This window comes from Camellia sinensis, chromosome 5 (genome assembly GCF_055761805.1).
Source record: "Camellia sinensis isolate YWXY chromosome 5, ASM5576180v1, whole genome shotgun sequence".
In the NCBI taxonomy this organism is placed as follows: Eukaryota; Viridiplantae; Streptophyta; class Magnoliopsida; order Ericales; family Theaceae; genus Camellia; species Camellia sinensis.
Genome location: NC_138965.1, coordinates 209,008,032 through 209,027,438, shown reverse-complemented (window position 1 = coordinate 209,027,438; position 19,407 = coordinate 209,008,032). Strand labels below are relative to the sequence as shown.

The 19,407-nt window shown below is 35.7% G+C and overlaps 1 protein-coding gene across 2 annotated transcripts; it reads left to right on the top strand.

Moving 5' to 3' along the window:
- Window positions 1-5,933: 5,933 nt before the first annotated feature.
- On the top strand, window positions 5,934-18,629 carry LOC114320281 (Potassium transporter family protein). 2 transcript variants are annotated; one of them, XM_028267419.2, is made up of 9 exons: window positions 5,934-7,137; window positions 11,497-11,725; window positions 11,887-12,135; window positions 12,858-12,908; window positions 13,686-13,946; window positions 15,553-15,605; window positions 15,718-15,832; window positions 16,405-16,659; window positions 17,337-18,629. In XM_028267419.2, exons 1-9 carry the CDS (start codon window positions 6,871-6,873, stop codon window positions 18,371-18,373), a joined length of 2,517 nt encoding a protein of 838 aa, XP_028123220.2. In that variant the 5' UTR covers window positions 5,934-6,870; the 3' UTR covers window positions 18,374-18,629. The 2 variants fall into 2 exon arrangements, with proteins under 2 accessions (XP_028123220.2, XP_082727495.1); XM_082871369.1 differs by lacking the exon at window positions 16,405-16,659.
- The last annotated feature ends 778 nt before the right edge of the window (window positions 18,630-19,407 follow it).

Sequence of the window (19,407 nt, the reverse complement as noted above, 5' to 3'; positions counted from 1 at the left end):
AAATTCTTAATTACTCTCACATAGAATGATAAAATTACCTGAATTATTAATTAAAATAAATTTTTAACAGCATTAAAAATTGTTAATTGACTTGACATTTGATTAATAAAATTGACAATTTTTTATGAAATTATAAATTTTAAGGGACGGGATGTAATTTTTAAAACCACAATGAGTAAATTGTATTTTGAACAAACCTCACGTAATGTATTTGCAATTTACCGTCTTTTTTTTTTTCTTTAATGGTTTGCTTAAATACACTTAAAGGTATGCTTAAAAAATAAATTGTCTCATATGATTTAGAAAATTACAAATATTCCTTGTCAAATTTTTTATGTAACATAATTAACTGAAAAAATGGAATTCTTAATTACTCTCCTATACAATGATAAAATTATTTGAATTATTAATTAAAATAAATTTTTGACAGCATTAAAAACTGTTAATTAACTTGATATTTTATTAATAAAATTGACTATTTTTTATGAAATTATAAATTTTAAGGGACGAGATGTAATTTTTAAAACCATGATGAGTAAATTGTATTTTGAACAAACCTCAGGTAATGTATTTGTAATTTACTTTTTTTTTTTTACTTTAATGGTGTTGTTAATTAGGTTTATGGAGCTTTAAAAGTATATTTTATTGATTAAGAAAAAACTCATTTTGTTAAAACTATTTTAACTTATTTTTTGCCAAAAATAAGCACTCTAACTACTATAAAGAATCATTAAAAATAAATCAAGAACGCGTCAAACAATTGATTTTCTAGTAATAACTTTTTTATAAATTTATTTTAAGAAGAAAAATGTTTCCGACCCCCTCATAAACCGGCCCCCTCGACCCCATTTGAGCTGGACAGGCACGTGATCGGTCACATGATATACAGGGCCACGCACCTCCTCTTTCAAAATTCAAAATGGAAAATACAGCTCTATGACATCGTTGACAAGAAAGACAAGAGGCAGACAGCTCCGCTCCTCCCTTCACTCGAACGACAGCTCCTCAACTCCTAACTCCGACGGCCGACTCCCTCAGCCTTTCCCTTTCACTCCGACGTCCTTGACTCCGACGCCCGACTCTCAACTCTCTCTCTCTCTCTCTCTCTCTCTCTCTCTCTCTCTCTTTCTCCATTTCATTCGACGGACGACTCCTCCCCTTCACGCCGACGACAGGTCCTCCTAACGCCTTACTCTGTCCTCCCGAGTCCCGACTCCCTCTATTTCCATCCCATTGACGACGAGGTAATTTGGTGTATATATATATAAATATATATCTATATATGTATCTTGTTGAAATTAGGGCAAAGTTCATCAATCTGAAAGACAGATTTTGTATCTTGCTGAAATTGACTATATAAGTTAGGCAAATTGTTGAAAGAGAAGAAATCAGATTTTACTGAAATTGAAACAAATTTGTTGAAATTTCTCAAATTGAAATTGAAATTTCAGATTTTTGCTGAAATTGAACTTGAATTTAAAACAATATTTCTCAAATTTGTTGAAATTTCTTAAACTGAAATTGAAATTTCAGATTTTTGCTGAAATTGAAATTGAAACAATATTTCTCAACTTTGTTGAAATTTCAGATTTTTGCTGAAAGAGAAGAAATCATAGGCATAGGGAAAAATTCAATTATGTAAAATCTGAGATGCAAAGCCATAGGCAAAAATCTAGTTAATTTAAAACTAGATAGGTAAAATCTGAAATAGCCATAATTGAGAAATCAGATTTTACATCATGTATAGCCAATCTTTCTTCTCTTCCAGATTTTACCTATCAATCTTCCTATAAGTTTTTAATCTTCCTATTAACTACTGAGATGCAAAGCCATAGGCATAGCCATAAGAAGATTGAAGACTCAATTATGTAAAATCTGATTTCTCAATAGTTTAGCTATACATGATAAATCACAATTATGTATCTCAATTTTACATCATGCAAAGCCATACTCTCTCTCAATTATGTATCTCATTCAGTTATCATAATTGAGACACATATGTATCATTGGCAATTATACATTATTGATTAATGCATAGCCATAGGAAGATTGAAAGCTGATTAGACTGATTAGTGCATATTCATTGAACTTATACATAACTGATTAGTGCATATTCACTGAACTTATTGTCAACTTGAATGTAGAATAATTATGAGACTAAACATGAAATTGAGTATGGGAATTGAGCATGGCCTTTTGACATACGAAGATTGAAAAAGTGGTGAATGTCCCTCTTAAATGCAGTCTTTATTCACTATACATCATGAGTTGAAATTATCTTTATTCACTAGTTTAATGAGGATAACTTGTTATTGCAGATGTCAAGTTCAACTGTCAATGGCAGTAGCTCAGATCGGTTGACGTACTTGAACAAGAATTGTCCTACATGTAATAAAAAGGTCACTATTCGAATTTTTGAGACCGATCGAAACAAAAACAAGTTATTCTACTCTTGTAATGGTTGTGGTACTTTCATTGGATGGTGTGTACCTGAATTCACAATGTGGAGATCATGAAATTCCAAGACAAGTAGAAAGAGAACTGCTAAGATCTATGACGAAACAAGTTCGAGCTATGACTGAACAACAAAGATCTATGACAGAACAACTTCGAGCTATGACCGAACAACTTCATCCTCTCATAGCAACTTGTATTGAAATCATCCCCAAAGCTAGTGTACGTGGTTTTGATGCATGTGTACTTTCAAACCAAATCTTTCCTCCAACGAGGCAGAATGTATTTATTTGGCACCTCATTTATGCACCTTCTCACAAGCATCGCAAGTGAGTGAGCACACATAATGCCTCTAAATTGAAACAACCGACACATACATTGAACTTCACATTCAATTGAATTAAAATACACAACAAAGTCCATATGCTTCATCTTGTCACAAACTACCATCGCTTCTTGGACATTATATGTACAAATTGCTCCCTCCTCTTTGACAATCAAGGCCTGACAGTAAACTAATCTCTTAAACTGTCCTTGAACTTCTTTGAATTTTGCATTAGTGTAGGCTTGCTGAAATTGCTTCTCAAAGCCATATATAGTTAAACAATCAAACAATTTGTGTTGAGACTTGAAGTCTGATTTCTTCTCTTTCTCTACCTTACTTCTCAACACATTGTCATTTTGTTTTTACTGAATTTTTTTAATATTTTAAGCAATTTTTTTTTTTATACTTTTTAAACATACCTAACATAAATATACTTAAAAAATAAAAATTTTGTGAAAAAACTTGTAAATTTCACTAAATACCAAAAATACAAAAAAAAAAAACGAGAATTCAGTACATTTTTTATATTTTTACGTATTTGTTAATTCTTTAAAATAAATTTTCATAATTTTTTTACTTTTTAGATACATCTAAGTAAGGTGCATCTAAAAAAGTAAAAAAAAAAATGTTTAAAATTTTAAAAATATTCACTAAAAACAAAAAAACTAAAAAACTCAATTTTCAAAAAATTTAATCCAAAAAACTCAAACCAAACACATTGAATATTACCACATTATTAGATTTTTTTGTATACAAATTTTTATATGAAAAAAGTTTTTTTATAAAATAAAAATACTATTAGTAGAGAATTTGTCACTATAATTTATATGTTTCGTTTAGCAAGCGAGTTCGGACTAAAAGCCTACTAAAAGATAAAATAAGTTAAAAATTAATAAGATAAGATGTCACATTTAAATCATAATTATTAATTTTTTTTTTTCACAAAACTACAAAAATGCAAAAAGATCTTCCCAAACAGAACTTTTTTAGTCAGGTTAAAATAGCAAAAAAGTCAAGCTAATTTTTTTTTCCCCAAACGAAGGCTATATATCTAAAAATGTTAGAAATTTCAAATATTCTACCAAACACTGATACGAGTGTGGGTCCTGTATGGATGGGTTCCACATGCGAGTGTTTAATAAAATTTTGTTGCTAAAGATGCTAAATATTCTACCAAATATGAGTATGGGTCCTACACGAGGGTGGGTTTTAAATATTCAATAATTTGTATTGAATATTTGCAAATTTTATAGTCTATAAATAATTTTAAAGGTAAATTACAAATATAGTCTTCGAGTTTGTTTAAAATACAAATTGTTTAATGTGGTTTTGGAAATTAAATAACAGTCATTGAAATTTCTAATTTCATAACAAATGACACATTTTATAAATAAATTATTAAGTAAATTCATAAGTTTTAATGATGTCAGACATTTATTTCAATTAATAATTTATGTAATTTTATTATTTTATAAGAGAATCAGTAAAAATTTTATTTTTTTAGTTAATTCTGTTAAATAAACAATTATGACAAAAAGAGTATTTTTAATTTTCACAAAAGGCAATTCATGTTTTAAGCAAGGGAAATCCTATGACGTGTACATACCATATGCACCATATCGCAAAAATGTGTAATTGTTATAAAATTTCATAATATCAATCACAAAATGTGCAGTCTTACCACAAATTGGCGTAACAGAATATCTAAAATTTTTGTTATTGATATTGTAAAAATTTGTGATTCGGTTACGACATTTTTTGTTATGCCAATTCGTTATAAAATTATACATTCTATAGTTGATATTATAAAATTTTGTGATAAAATTATATATTTTGTAATAGCGTGCATATAATATGCACCCCTAAAGGGATGCACACCATAGTATTTCTCTTTAAGCAAGTATCAATACTATATTTATAATTTATCTTAACAGCACTGCTATGTAGCTCGAAAAATACTTGGTTCGAAATGGCTCCAATCCAAAACGACATCGTTTTTTATTTTTTATTTTTTATATTTTTTCCCTTTCTTTCTCTTTTCTCATAAGTTTTAGTCTACAAAGAAGAAGAAGAAGAAGAAGAAGAAGGAGGAAGAGAAGAGAAGAGATTTGTTCCTGCTCTTTTTTTTTTTCTTTAGCATCATCATCGTCAACAACACATCATCATCAACAACATATCTAGTCTTGCTCAGTTATTTTTTTATTTTTTATTTTTTTATTTTTTCATAACTCATAATAGAGAGATAGAGAGATAGAGAGAGAGAGAGAGAGAGAGAGATACACACACAGAGAGGTACATAGATCTGTATATATAGATATGTGTATACACACAGGAGATGGCAGTGCCGGTGATGGCACTGGTGATGGCGACGCCGGCGATGGGTGCTCTCTCTTTCCCTCCCTTTTATCTCTTTCTCTTATGCTGTTTTCTCTCTATTCCTCTATTTGTTTCTGTGATATAAGGGGGGGGGGAAAAAAAGAGCTCAAAACGACATCGTTTTAGGTAGTCGAGCCATTCGGGACAAAGAGATTTCGAGTTATGAAGGATTATTCTTTATCTTAATTTATGAGGTGTGATTAAAGAGCATTCCAACAATCTACTCTATTTATTTCCTAAAATATAATTAAAAAATTGATTTCTTATTTTAGGGAGTCACTTTTTCAACCACTTTATCCAACAATACTCTCTATTATTATTTCTCTATTCGATTTAAATATTATTTATTCATTGTTTTTTAATTAAACGGTGGATAAATTATATTTCTTTATGATTTTTTAATTAAATTGTAGACAAATTATAAAATATTATTAGACAGACATATAGACACGAGATTTTCAAATTATTAGATAATTTTTTATTATTAAGGACCCAAAAATCTAAAAATTTAAATTAAATAAATAAAAATCCAAATAAGAAGCAAAAATAAATTATTATTACTATTATCAGTGCAAAATAATAATTATATATGTTTGGAGAAGTTATGGTGGCTCCCTACAAATGGGGGAGTGACTGTATCAACCCTTAAATTTTGGGGAGTGGAGAGTTGGATAAGGGATCAGTTAAGTATAAAGGATCTGTTGGATTGGGATGTTTTAACACGTGTTTTTTTTGTCTCGTAGAGATGGAATTTATGAAAAGGCAACATAAACAAAGTAATCTGAAAACTAAACAACCAATGGAGATAGAGGTGTGTTTCCGTAAAATTACCAACTCTTGCAGTTGTCTACAGCGAGGTCTACTGATTCCCAGTGCTCCCTCACATCTACCCAATCCACAACGCTGACAATTCACTGACCAATCTCATATCATCACTGTAGGGAGCTACACCCATTTCACAGGATACTTTTTTCTCTTTTCTTTCTTATGGTTGTTGAATCTCTCTGTCTGGTTTTGATTATTGTTGTTTTGTCTGTTACCATTCAATGACTCTCTCTCTCTCTCTCTCTCTCTCTCTCTCTCTCTCTCACTGGCCTTTGTTCCTTACAATTTAATTTTAAAACTGTCAGAAAAGGAAACCTCGAAAAACATCAAATGGAAGATTGACACCGGTGAAGAGTTTTACTGCAACCCATAGGGTGTTTTGCCCAACTCTCACAACTGGGCCAGAAAATGATGGATTGATTCCATTTTGGTTCATTTCTTGGTTGAAACTTTCACAACTGGGTTTTGTTGGTGTTTCCAGAAAATGATGGATTGATTGCAATTTTGGTCCATTTCTTGGTTGAAACTTTCATAATTGGGTTTTGTGGGGGGCTGCTGTTTTTTTCTTCTTCTCCAGAACATGATGGATTGATTGCATTTTTGGTCCATTTTTTATTGATCATTGCTTAGAGTGTAGGGTTTTGTGAGTTTTGCTGGATCATGATGAATTGATTCCATTTTTGGTCAATTTCTTGATTGATTGTTGCTGAGAATGAAGGGTTTTGTGGGTTTTGCCAGAACATGATGGATTGATTATATTTGGTCCATTTCTTGATTGACTATTGCTTAGAGTGAAGGGTTTAGTGGGTTGTGCCAGACACATGGTGGATTGATTCCATTTGGGTTCATTTCTTGATTGATTGTTGCTGAGGTTGTAGAATTTGGGGGCTATGGAAGAAGAGAGGATTGAGGAGATCAGTGTTAGGTTGGTGGGCAGAACTGGTGGTGGGGATGGATCTGCCTCTGCCCGGTGGGTTGATGGCAGTGAAGTGGACTCTGAGTCCCCTCCATGGTCACTGCTTGATGAAAATGAGAGTAGAGAATCTAGAGATGGGTATGGATCTGTCAGGAGAAGGTTAGTCAAGAAGCCCAAGAGGGTTGATTCATTTGATGTTGAAGCCATGGAAATTGCTGGTTTTCAAGATCACCATGCCAAGGTCAAAACAGCCCCAACTTATTTAAAACCCTATTCATCTTCTAATAGTATATTTGTTAGTAAAGTTTGGTTTTTCTTTCGATTTTATCATTTAGCATATCATTTATCTAATGTTGATATTAAAATTCAAAATTAGCAGTCTATAATTGTTGTCATTTAGAATTTTAGATTCTCGCTCAATTGTTTTTGAATTTGAAATAAATATATGTTGCGTTTGCTGTTCGCAACCATTGATGATGTGATGGAGATGATTCAGATCCTGTTGTTGGGGCTTGCTTTAACTGGGGAATTTAAACCTAAATTGATACATAAGAAACTAACAACTAATGATTGTGTGTACAAATGTGTTTGTTTAGGCATAGAAAAATCCTTTTTCACTGTAGATGTAAATGGACAACTGAAAGGGTTTAGTAGTGTCTTCTAAAGAAGTCAATATAGTTACAGAGTGATTTCGAATTTCACTTTCTTTCCATTGTCTAGGAGCAATTTGTGCACTTTTTCTTGTGTTCTTTTCTTGTGATTGACTAAGAAGCAGAAGAACTATAATAATACATGCCTAAGAGTGTGTTTTGAAGTAATGCTAAAGAAGATGAGTTTTTAAGCCAGCATGAATTCAAGCTACTATTTGGGGCATGCAGCATTGGTTATTCTTCTATTTTAGTTCCAATTACAGTCCACGTTATGCCACTTTATGTTGGAACTATATTGATCTTCTTGTGTCTGAACTTGACATTGCCAGAATTGAACTACTCTATGCAATTGCAATGGTAATTTTGCAAAAATAATATCTCTTTGTCGGGGGTGCTGGATACTTTTGAACAATAATTACAAGATATAGTGATTGAGAAACACTAACATCAACAAGTCATTTATTTCCAAGCCCAAAATTACAAGTTCATGGCGCTTGGGAATATACTTCACAGGAAATACCTCCACTGAAAACTTTACAATGGATGTTATTAGGTGAAAAACATGACTATCAACGATCAAGGAGAATCAAGCAAATTGCATACTAACAGGATGTTGCTTTCAGAAGCCATTCTTTCTTCTTCTGTTTTTTTTTTTTTAATACAGCCTAAATATTCTACTTCAACGAGACAGTTTTTTCCTGAAATATATTAGCTCGGTAGGTTTTCCTGTAGAAATTTAATGTATAAAGAGAAATAAAGAATTGTATTATTGATTCATGTATTGATGTTACAATTGATTGATTATATAGATGTAGGTTAGGTGGTGGTAGGTGAGGAGTAGGTGAGTGTAGTAGGTGAGTGTGTGGTAGGTGATGGTAAGTGTGTGGTAGGTGATGGTAAATTCTAACAGCCCCCCGCAAACTCAAGGAGGATAGAAACTAACCAACTTGAGTTTGGAGAGAGGAACAAAACAAGAAAATACATAAAAAATAAAATAAAGATAGGAGACACTGTATGGTCGTGTCAGACCGTTGGTGAAAACACTGGATGGTGGTGTCATAACGTTATAGAGGACACTGTATGGTGGTGTCATAACGGTGTAGAGGACACTGGATGGCGGTGTCAGACCGATGTAGAAGACAGTTTATGGGGTCATGTCGGACCGTTGTAGCAGACACTGTTGTGACAGTTGTTGTGACAGTTTACAGAGTCTTGCTGGACCCTTATAGAAACTAACCGGAATCAATGTCGGGACAGTTTACAGAGTCTTGTCGGACCCTTGTAGAAACTAACCGGAATCTATGTCGGGACAGTTTACAGAGTCTTGTCGGACCCATAAAGGAGCTAACCGGAATCTATGTCGGGACAGTTTACAGAGTCTTGTCGGACCCATAAAGGAGCTAACCGGAATCAATGTCGGGACAGTTTACAGAGTCTTGTCGGACCCATAAAGGAGCTAACCGGAATCAATGTCGGGACAGTTTACAGAGTCTTGTCGGACCCCTTAAAAAATCGCATCCTCAAAAGGTGCGCCCAATTTTTCAAAAAAAGGCGTGCCATCAAAAGGCGTGCCCAATCCATAAAAAGGCGTGCCATCAAAAGGCGTGCCCAATTCATCAAAAGGTGTGCCGGACATGATGGCGAGGCACGTGGGCGCCTTGGCTTGCGTGCCCGTTTGTCGGCTGGTGGCAAGAGGCGCGCGATGCGCGTGGCTGCCTTGGCTATTTAACCAAGGTTGATGCTGAGGCTGAGGCAGAGAAAAGCTGCGAAAAAACTCTGAAAAAAACTTCGTTGTGCTGAGAGAGAGAGTCTGAAAAACTCTTCGTTGTGCTGAGAGAGAGAGTCTGTAACACTCTGTTGCGAGAGATATTCTGTAACACTCTGTTGCCCAGAAAATGGCCTCGTCCTCGTCTTCCCGTGGACTGCTCACCCTCTTTCCCGACCTCAACGAGTCAACAAGAGAGAGAACTGGTGCGGTGGCCAGTGAACCTCAACCAAACACCTCTGTGTTTGCTCCGTTGAACTTTCCGATGCGGTCGGTGGAGCAAAAAATGGCGGTGCAAACTGATATTGAGGCCAATCAGTATACTCTGAAGTCATGTGTGGAAACCATGACTGCGGTCACAAACTTGTCGCACCGGCTGCAGAGCAGGACAAATGAGGTGCAACAGTTAAACTCCCAGCTGGCTCTGCTCCAACGCATGTATAAGGATGCGCGAGCAGAGATAAGTGTGCTAAAGGCAGAAAACAAGGAGTTGAAGCGGAAGGCCACCGTTATGTTCCGATTTGGAGGGCCGTCATATGCTGTAGTGGAGGAGCAGGGAGGAGGCAACTTGCTTGGTGGTCTAGGAAGCATGGAGGCTGGGCAGTCACGGGACAATCAAGAGAAAAGCAAGAAGAAGAGACCCGCAGTAGAGTAGAGAAGAAAAATCCCACTGGGGGTGTGGGTGTTTTGTTTTTTGTTGGTTTGTTTGTTGTTGTTGTTGTTTTTTTTTTTTTTTGGATGTAAAATGGTGATCGGGGTGAGTCCCGATATGAATAAAGCAAGTGTGTTTGGCAAACTCGAATGGTAGGTGTGGTAATGCAGAAAAATTAACTGGAATGAAATTTTTTTTTTTGTTTTTTTTTTTTTTTGATATTGGTATCATGGAGTGGGCGGTGGTACAAAAATATTGTGTAGAAAAAGAGGGAGATGGTGGAAAATTATTGTTTAGACAGAGAGAAGGCATGTGAGGTGTAAAGTGGAGGACAAAATAAAAGAAAAAAAGGTGAGAAATGTGATGATTTCTGTCCCTTCGCACAAAAACAGTACCACTAAAAGATGTTGTGGCTGCAAAGCCTGAAAAACTCAATGCATCAGTGGTTGATGGCGGAGACAATTGGAGTGTGGGACAGAGACAGCTTCTGTGCTTGGGGAGAGTCATGCTAAAACACAGCAAGATTCTGTTTATGGACGAAGCAACGGCTTCTGTCGACTCCCAGACCGATGCTGTCATTCAGAAAACCATTCGCGAGGACTTTGTGTCGTTTACAATAATCAGCATAGCTCACAGAATACCCACAGTTATGGACTGTGACAAAGTGATGGTTATGGATGCTGGATGGGCAAGGGAATATGAAGCCCCATCTCAGTTGCTCGAGAGGCCTTCGTTATTAGCCCAGCAATACTCAGATTACTATGCATTTAGAGGCCATGAGGTGTACCAAACACTATTCAAGGAGGGGAAGAAAAGAGGGTCTGAGAAGCTTGATCAGAAGCAGGTTGTCCATAGGAAGTCCATTGATGCATTTGGACAGAGGACTTCACAGTATAGAGGTGTCACAAGGCATAGATGGACCGGTAGATATGAAGCCCATCTATGGGACAACAGTTGTAAGAAAGTTGGAAGAGGCAGGAAAGTGAAGGTATGTGTACAAAATTCCAGCGGGCAGCGAAGGCAAGGTTGCCGGCCGGCTGCCCGCCGGTGAGAAAACAAAATACGGGCCTAAATCTTATGGCTCTGATACCATGTAGAAATTTAATGTATAAAGAGAAATAAAGAATTGTATTATTGATTCATGTATTGATGTTACAATTGATTGATTATATAGATGTAGGTTAGGTGGTGGTAGGTGAGGAGTAGGTGAGTGTAGTAGGTGAGTGTGTGGTAGGTGATGGTAAGTGTGTGGTAGGTGATGGTAAATTCTAACATTTCCTGAGCTGTTTTATTTATTTATTTAATGCCCATACCATGATAAGGGCTTGTAGCTATATTGGTCGAATAATGAGAACCCTAATGATGCCAAACCGTCAGAGGTAGTTAGTTCAAGTAACTGTAAGCTCCATGATGCAAGCAGAAATAGAAATTATCCAAAATGTCAGGGTTCTCTTAATACTGCATTGAGAAGATATGTTTGCAAGTAAAAACATGCTAATTTTCTCTTACTAATTTTAATTGCTTCAAAATCAGGATCCTTCCCTTTGGCAAACTGTTGCATTGGCATTTCAAACACTCGGTGTTGTATATGGTGACATGGGCACGAGCCCTTTATATGTCTTTACTGATGTGTTCAGCAAGGTGCCTATCAAGTCAGATGTTGATCTCTTAGGGGCGTTATCACTAGTAATGTACACAATTGCCCTGCTACCTTTAGCTAAATATGTTTTCGTAGTGCTCAAAGCTAACGATAATGGGGAAGGTATGTTTTCACTTCTCCAAAATATTCTCTTCTTTGTGCTCATGTTTCTGTTGGCCATAAGACTGTATTTGGATCATGAATTTGGGTAGGGATTTAGAAAGGGAAAGGACATCCAAACACAGCCTAAGTATGTTGACTAATTGGTTACTCTATATATGCAGGTGGAACATTTGCTCTATATTCGCTGATCTGCAGGTATGCAAAAGTTAATTTGCTGCCAAATCGTCAACAGGCTGATGAAGACATCTCGAGTTTTAAGCTCAGATTGCCCACTCCAGAGTTAGAAAGGGCTTTGGGTATAAAAGAGGCCTTGGAACGGAGATCCTACTTGAAAACCCTTCTCTTGCTTTTGGTTCTGATGGGAACTTCCATGGTAATAGGAGATGGTATTCTGACCCCAGCAATATCAGGTAATTTGATTATTTCAAAACTCATCCCCAGAATAGTTTAGTGTGTGTAAATTTTTTTGGAGATTCATCATTGTTGGAAATTTCTAGAAGGCTTCAGCTCAACCGATTAAAACATTAGTTTTTGTTGTAACAAGGCTAATATTTGGTCTTACCACTGGGTAATCATGGATTGGCAACTCATAGTTGCAAGACATAAGATAACTGAAGTGTGAATGGTTTGAGATTCCCCCAGAACTCCACCTACAGAGATACTGTGTGAACTGGTTGTATTTTTACGGTCTTGCTAACGAGTGCCCCTGGGGCACAAAAAAATGACAAAAAGGATTATGCACACAGTATACATTTACTGAGTTGGAAACAACAAACCCAGTAAAACTTCTGAGCCATTCATCTGAAGGCATGATTTGAAGCAAAAACTGTGACTGCACATATGTTTATTGCAGTTTTCTTTTCCAGTAGTGTGTCAATTGTTGATGTGGAACTCATTGTAGCCATGGTCTGCTGAACTACTTTCACAAAAATATTATTATCATCTTTCCCTTCTACTTCTTGATAGTCTTGCTGCCTTAATCAAGTATGCCCAACCTCCCAGGGAAGGTTACCTAGAATTTTGTTTCCTGAATAGTGTGGATGTGTATGTATCATCATGTTTCTTTGTGGAATGATGATGATAAAGCTTGCTTTGATATTCAATGTCTAACTATGACATTTTTCTCTTGCAGTCATGTCTGCTGTGAGTGGTCTGCAGGGTGAAATTTCAGGATTTGGTACAAGTGGGTAAACTTGTTCTATTCACACTAAGATCTGCATTTTCAATAATTGAATTGTAGAGTATAGACTGAACTTTATTGCATGGATCACTTATTTAATTTTGGGCAGAATGCTTTTGTTTCTGGCTGCTTGTTTCCTATATACCAGCTTACAGTTGAGGAGCCCTTTGGCAGACCTTAAACCATGAATTGACTCAACTAACTGAGTGGCTGATTAAGGGTGTTTCGTATGCTCTGTTTGTTTGGGCAGAAAACATTTTATTTTCTACATTTTCTGGTGTTTTGTGCAATGGAAAATGAAAGTCAACAAAAAATATTTTTTGTGGTCAACAAGAAAATAAGCTTATTTGGATGGAAAGTGTTTTCCAGACTAAAGTCTTGCCAATGCCACCACACTACTACCAGCATCACCTCCACCACCACCATCGCCACTGCCCCTGCCACCACCACCAACATCACCACCCACCATCACCGCTGCCCCACTACCACCACTGCCCCACCACCACCACCACCACCACTAATATAATCACTAGCACATTAATTTCAAGGATGCAATGAAACATAGGAAAACTTTTTCTACGGAAAACATTTTCTGAAAAAAGTTTTCTATAGAAAAAAATTACCATTGGAAAATATTTTCTGCCAGAACAAACAGAGGGTTAGAGTGAAACAGATGTCCTATGAAATTTCAGCCAGAAGCTCTCAAGCATTCTTGTCTAACTATTGTGATGAAACGCTAGGAAAAATCACTGATGACATTTTGGTTGATTTTGTTTACAGATGCTGTAGTTATCGTCTCAATTGTTATCCTCATAGGGTTGTTTAGCATACAGCAGTTTGGGACTGGTAAAGTGGCTTTTGCATTCGCTCCTGCACTTGCTTTGTGGTTCTTTAGCTTGGGATGTATTGGACTTTACAACCTAATTAAGTATGATACCAGTGTTCTGAGGGCCTTCAATCCAGTTTATATTTATTTTTTCTTCAAGAACAACACAGTAAAGGCTTGGTCAGCTCTTGGTGGTTGTGTTTTGTGCATTACAGGTATGTGGAGCAAGCATATACTCCTTCCGAAGCATTTACTATATTTATACTCATTCTGACTTGACAAAATATGATTATATTACCCATTTGTAATCATATTCTGGTGAACAGTCTTTCGCATATGCGTAGGAAATTTAAGGTATCTCAACTCCTATGTGGGGGCACTCTTTTGTTTATTTTCCCCATTCAACTGTTCCACATACCAAAAATCTAGTTTAAGATCCTCAACAATAGGGACAGTTAATTTGTTAATGCCTCTATTGTGGTACGGTACGCTTAATGAGAGCATAGATATACTTCATTCTAAAATGCGAACTTGACTTTTTTAAGGTGGATATTGTCCTAAAATTATGCAATTATACTGACCCTGGAGTCGCAAGGAAAGTAAAAGAAATACAACTTGCCATATCCTCTTTTCACTTTTCTTTTTTGGTGTACGTAGGAAACTGGCTGCTGGATGGGGAGTTCAGACCATCACAAGTGAAGTTAGACCATGCCACTCATAATCCAGCTATGCTTTGTCGTACAGAATGTAGGGAAGCAATGTATTAGTAAAATATATGTAGCCTAGGTGAGAATGTTGAGGCAGATGCACCGGAAAATTAGGAGAGAGAATTAAGAATGATCGAATTTGTGAGATGTAGAGATAATGCCATTGAAGATAAAAGAAGAAAATTCGATTAAGATGGTTCAGTTATGTATAACAAAGACCAATTATTGCCTCAGGAAGAGTGACCCTATCCATATTGAGGGTAATGCTAGAGGACCAGGGAGATTAAAATTAACTTGAGATTATAAAGAAAGACATTTTAGCTTGCATTTAATTGAGATTATGGCCTTGATTGAGTGGAATGACAATACAAGTTCATGTAGCTGATCACATGTAGTTGCGAAAAGGCTTTGTTGAGTTGTAAGATCCAACTTTTCCAACAAGGTACTGCAGTCTGTTTACTCACAGGAGAAACCTAGCTATATCTAAGCTTCATCTATTTACTTTGAAGAATGAATACCATTAGGATCACAATTAATTTGTCAATAATACTACCAGGTTTTGGTTCACAACACAAAGAATAGATGAACTTTTGCAGCAATTATGAAAAGAATAGTTTTATACAAGCAGAAAGTGTGTACAGAATTATGTGGTTTATTGTGGTCCATTCATTTAACAAAATAAGACCTGTTATTATCAACATAATTTACTAGTGTGCTACTGCCACGTCATTCTGGAAGCAGATGTTGTATACAAATTCTGGTGAAATAGCATTTTCCTTATGAAAATAATCACCACTAAATAAGTAAGAAAGATCCAAAAGCAATGGTACCTAGTTGTATTGGTAGACTACATAGATAAAAACACCAAAGAAGTTTCAAGTTAATGACAATTGGGTGAATCCTTCAGCCCTTGTGGTAGAACACTCATTTATCATTACAATAACAGTGTAATTTGCTGTTGTGATTTGCTTGTGCTGGAAAATCTTAAAACTTTTTGATGTTTCAAATTGATATCATATTATGCCATTGGATTTCAAAATTAGTTAGAGATATGGTAATATTTTTTTATCACCTTTAGTTTTTAAGTTGTTTGACATATCTCATGTGGTTACAGGAGCTGAAGCAATGTTTGCTGATTTAGGCCATTTCTCTGTACCGTCAATACAGGTTTCCCTTTTGCTATATAGTTCCTGACTGATGACTTGGCTTGAAGAATGTTCTTTTCATATACATTCTATTGCTATAGCCCATTACATATGCTCTGTGCTGATTGCCACAGATTGCCTTCACTTGTGTGGTATTCCCCTGCCTTCTGTTGGCTTACATGGGTCAAGCTGCATATTTAATGAAATACCCCGACTCAACGGAACGAATATTCTACGATTCTATCCCAGGTGATGACTGCTGCTTTATGGTTGCTCATATATTCTGAACTAAAAGTTTATTTGAGCAGGTAATGTTTTGTACTTTTGAAAGATGGAAAAAAATTTCCAAACTAAAGTTTTAACAATGTCATCACACCACCACTGCCACCATCACCTCAACCACCCCACTACCACCACCACCACCACTGCTACCACTAATACAACCACTAGCACATTAGTTGTAAGATCGCAAATAGGAAAACTTTTTCTATGATAAATGTTTTTTGGCCAAAACATATGGAGTGTTAATGAAGAGAATCTTTGTCTACATTCTCGGTTGGGAACAGGCTTTTTTAATAACTTTTTGGGTTTTTGGCTAAAATATGATGTAAAAAAAACTAGTATGTTTGGGATGATTTTTTGGTTTTTTACGAAAAGATGTGCAAAAAGTAGAGAGAAAATGGAATATTTGACTTTTTGGTATAGATTGTTAGCTTTTTGATTTTTTTAGTAACTTTTTGGTTTTTTGGCTAAAAAAACCACTTGCCAAACGAGGCCTAACTGGTCAATTTGACAATTCCATTTATGTGTGAACAAACCAGATGGCTTTTTCTGGCCCATTTTTGTGCTAGCCACAATTGCTGCTATAATTGCCAGTCAAGCCATGATATCTGCTTCATTTTCGTGCGTCAAGCAATCCATGGCTCTTGGGTGCTTCCCAAGGCTGAAGATCGTTCACACCTCGAGGAGGAAGATGGGTCAAATTTACATCCCTGTCATCAATTGGTTTCTAATGATCATGTGCGTGATGGTGGTTGCAACCTTTCAGAGCACCACAGACATAGCAAATGCATATGGTAAAAGCTCTTCTTGTTTAATGCATTCTTAAGGTATTATTTGAATAGCTATAAAAGTTCCGCCCAAAATTGTTTAGGGCAAATACTTTTTTTAAAAACAATTCCAACATATCTGATTCCCAAATAATGTAAATATTGCCAACACAGTGAAGAATTCTTGAAATTTGTAATAATTGAGGGCCGACATCATTTGCTTGATGATGCATTTCTTTGACTCATATTCATTCCTAAGCTGTTTATCCTATTTAGTCCCCATTTAAGGAAAAAATTGTAGTACCAATAGCTTCCCATCAATTTTTGTGACTAGATTACTGGTAATAGCTTGAATTGTTTCCATGGCTTAAATATCACCCGAAACCAAACCAAGCCTTGTGTCCTAACCTAAAGGGGTGCAATGTAAGGACTTTCCAGGGGTCACCCATTGTAGTGCTCGTCTCCCCCATTAATGCTTAACTTTGGAGTTCTAATGGGATTTGGTGCAATAAGGCTGATATGATCGGTTTTCATCAATAAAGTTTATTTTTGCTGATAAAAAAAATGCTGATATGATCACACTCTAAATTTGACACTATGCTCTTCTTCTACTTTATTTCGTTTGGAGAAGAGAAAAGACAAGCTTAGAGTTATTGATATTTATACGTGACTTTTTACTAACGAAAATTAATTTGTTCTTGCAGGCATAGCAGAAGTCGGTGTCATGGTTGTCAGCACTACATTGGTGACACTCGTGATGCTTCTAATTTGGCAAACCAACTTGTTTCTGGCTCTTTGTTTCCCGCTTGTATTTGGGACGGTAGAGCTTATGTATTTGTCTGCAGTTCTAACAAAAATCAAAGAAGGTGGTTGGCTTCCTCTTGTTTTTGCTTCTTGCTTCCTCTGCGTGATGTACACTTGGAACTATGGGAGCGTGTTGAAGTACCGAAGCGAGGTGAGGGAGAAGATCTCAATGGATTTCTTGCTTGAACTTGGATCCACCCTTGGAACCGTTAGGGTACCGGGAATTGGATTACTATACAATGAGCTCGTCCAAGGGATACCCTCAGTTTTTGGGCAGTTCTTACTCGACCTACCAGCCATTCATTCTACAGTAGTCTTTGTTTGCATCAAGTATGTTCCAGTTCCAGTTGTCCCTCAAGAAGAAAGGTTTCTATTTCGAAGGGTTGGTCCTAAAGATTACCATATGTTCCGTTGTGTTGCTCGATATGGTTATAAAGATGTCAGGAAGGAAGATCACCGTGCTTTTGAGCAGCTTTTGGGTGAAAGCCTCGAAAAGTTTTTGAGAAGGGAGGCTCAAGATCTTGCCTTGGAGAGCAATTTGGAGGAGATGGACTTGGATAGTATTTCAGTGAGGTCAAGGGGATCTGAAGTCCAGGAGCTGAGGATTCCATTGATGAGTGATCAAAGATTTGAAGAAGCAGGAACTTCTATATCAGATGAATCTGTCTCAGCTTTGCCATCTAGTGTTATGCCATTGGATGACGACGATCCAAGACTTGAGTACGAGCTTTCAGCTCTCCGCGAAGCTATGGACTCAGGATTTACTTATTTGCTTGGACATGGCGACGTGAAGGCAAAGAAAAGCTCGTTGTTCATCAAGAAATTAGTTATAAACTACTTTTATGCATTCCTAAGGAGGAATTGCAGGGGAGGCGCGGCGACTATGAGGGTTCCTCATACCAATATAATGCAAGTTGGGATGACATACATGGTTTGATCTGCTGTTTTTTGGAATGGGAATTTGGGAAAATTGCCTGATTTTCAGCAGAAATATTGATGGTTCAAAAGCTCGAAAAAAGACTTGTTTGAGTCAAATTTATTTATTTATTTATTTTAAATTGTACTGTAATATTGTTATTCTTCACAGCCCAACACGGAATCTTTGTGAACTTGTTATTGTACTCGTGGAATCTTTGTGAACTTGTTATTGTACTCGTGGAATTTTCAATTTGATTGAAATAAGTTCTTAGTCATTGCTGCTTCCATCATTGGTATCTTGAGTTTGAGTTAGATGTATATATCTTTGAGGTTGTATTTGAATTTTGGATTCGTTAAAGGATGATAAAAATATATATGTATACTCATTTTTTTTTTCTTATCAGTAAAAGATTAGAATCATATATTTTCTAAATCATGAATGTCAAAATAATTTTGCTTAGCACATCATGAATGTCAAAATAATTTTGATGTGGATATAATGGATATAATTCTAAATCTTCTCAAAATAATTTTCTCATTTTTTGACAAATATACTTTCATGGATGTATAGTATAATGATTTCCAGATTATCCATTTGAAATACTATTTCTCTTAAAAAATTTAATAAATAAACTGTTTTCAATTTTTGACTTTGCATACCTCTAAGGAGACAAGTTCGTTGTGTCAAATATCAAACATCAAAAGTTGCCATCCTCTCCAAGTGCATGTCTTGGCCTAGATAGTCCCAAAGGTGAAAGAAAGCATATACCTTACCTAACCATTTTATTTAACTTTTGATGCGGGTATTTTTTTAGTCATTCTATGATATACACTTTTAAAATGGTGGTGGTGTGTACCATATATAAATTATGATATTTATAGTGTTAATTATTAAAAATATTATAATTAAATTATTTTTAATCATAACTAAAAAAGAAATAATGAATGTCTTTTATTTGTTGCATTCCTTTATTTGCTTATGAGGATCTTATGTTATCTAATTTTTTCATTATTTTGTATCACTGACTATATGAAAAGACATTATTTATTTTC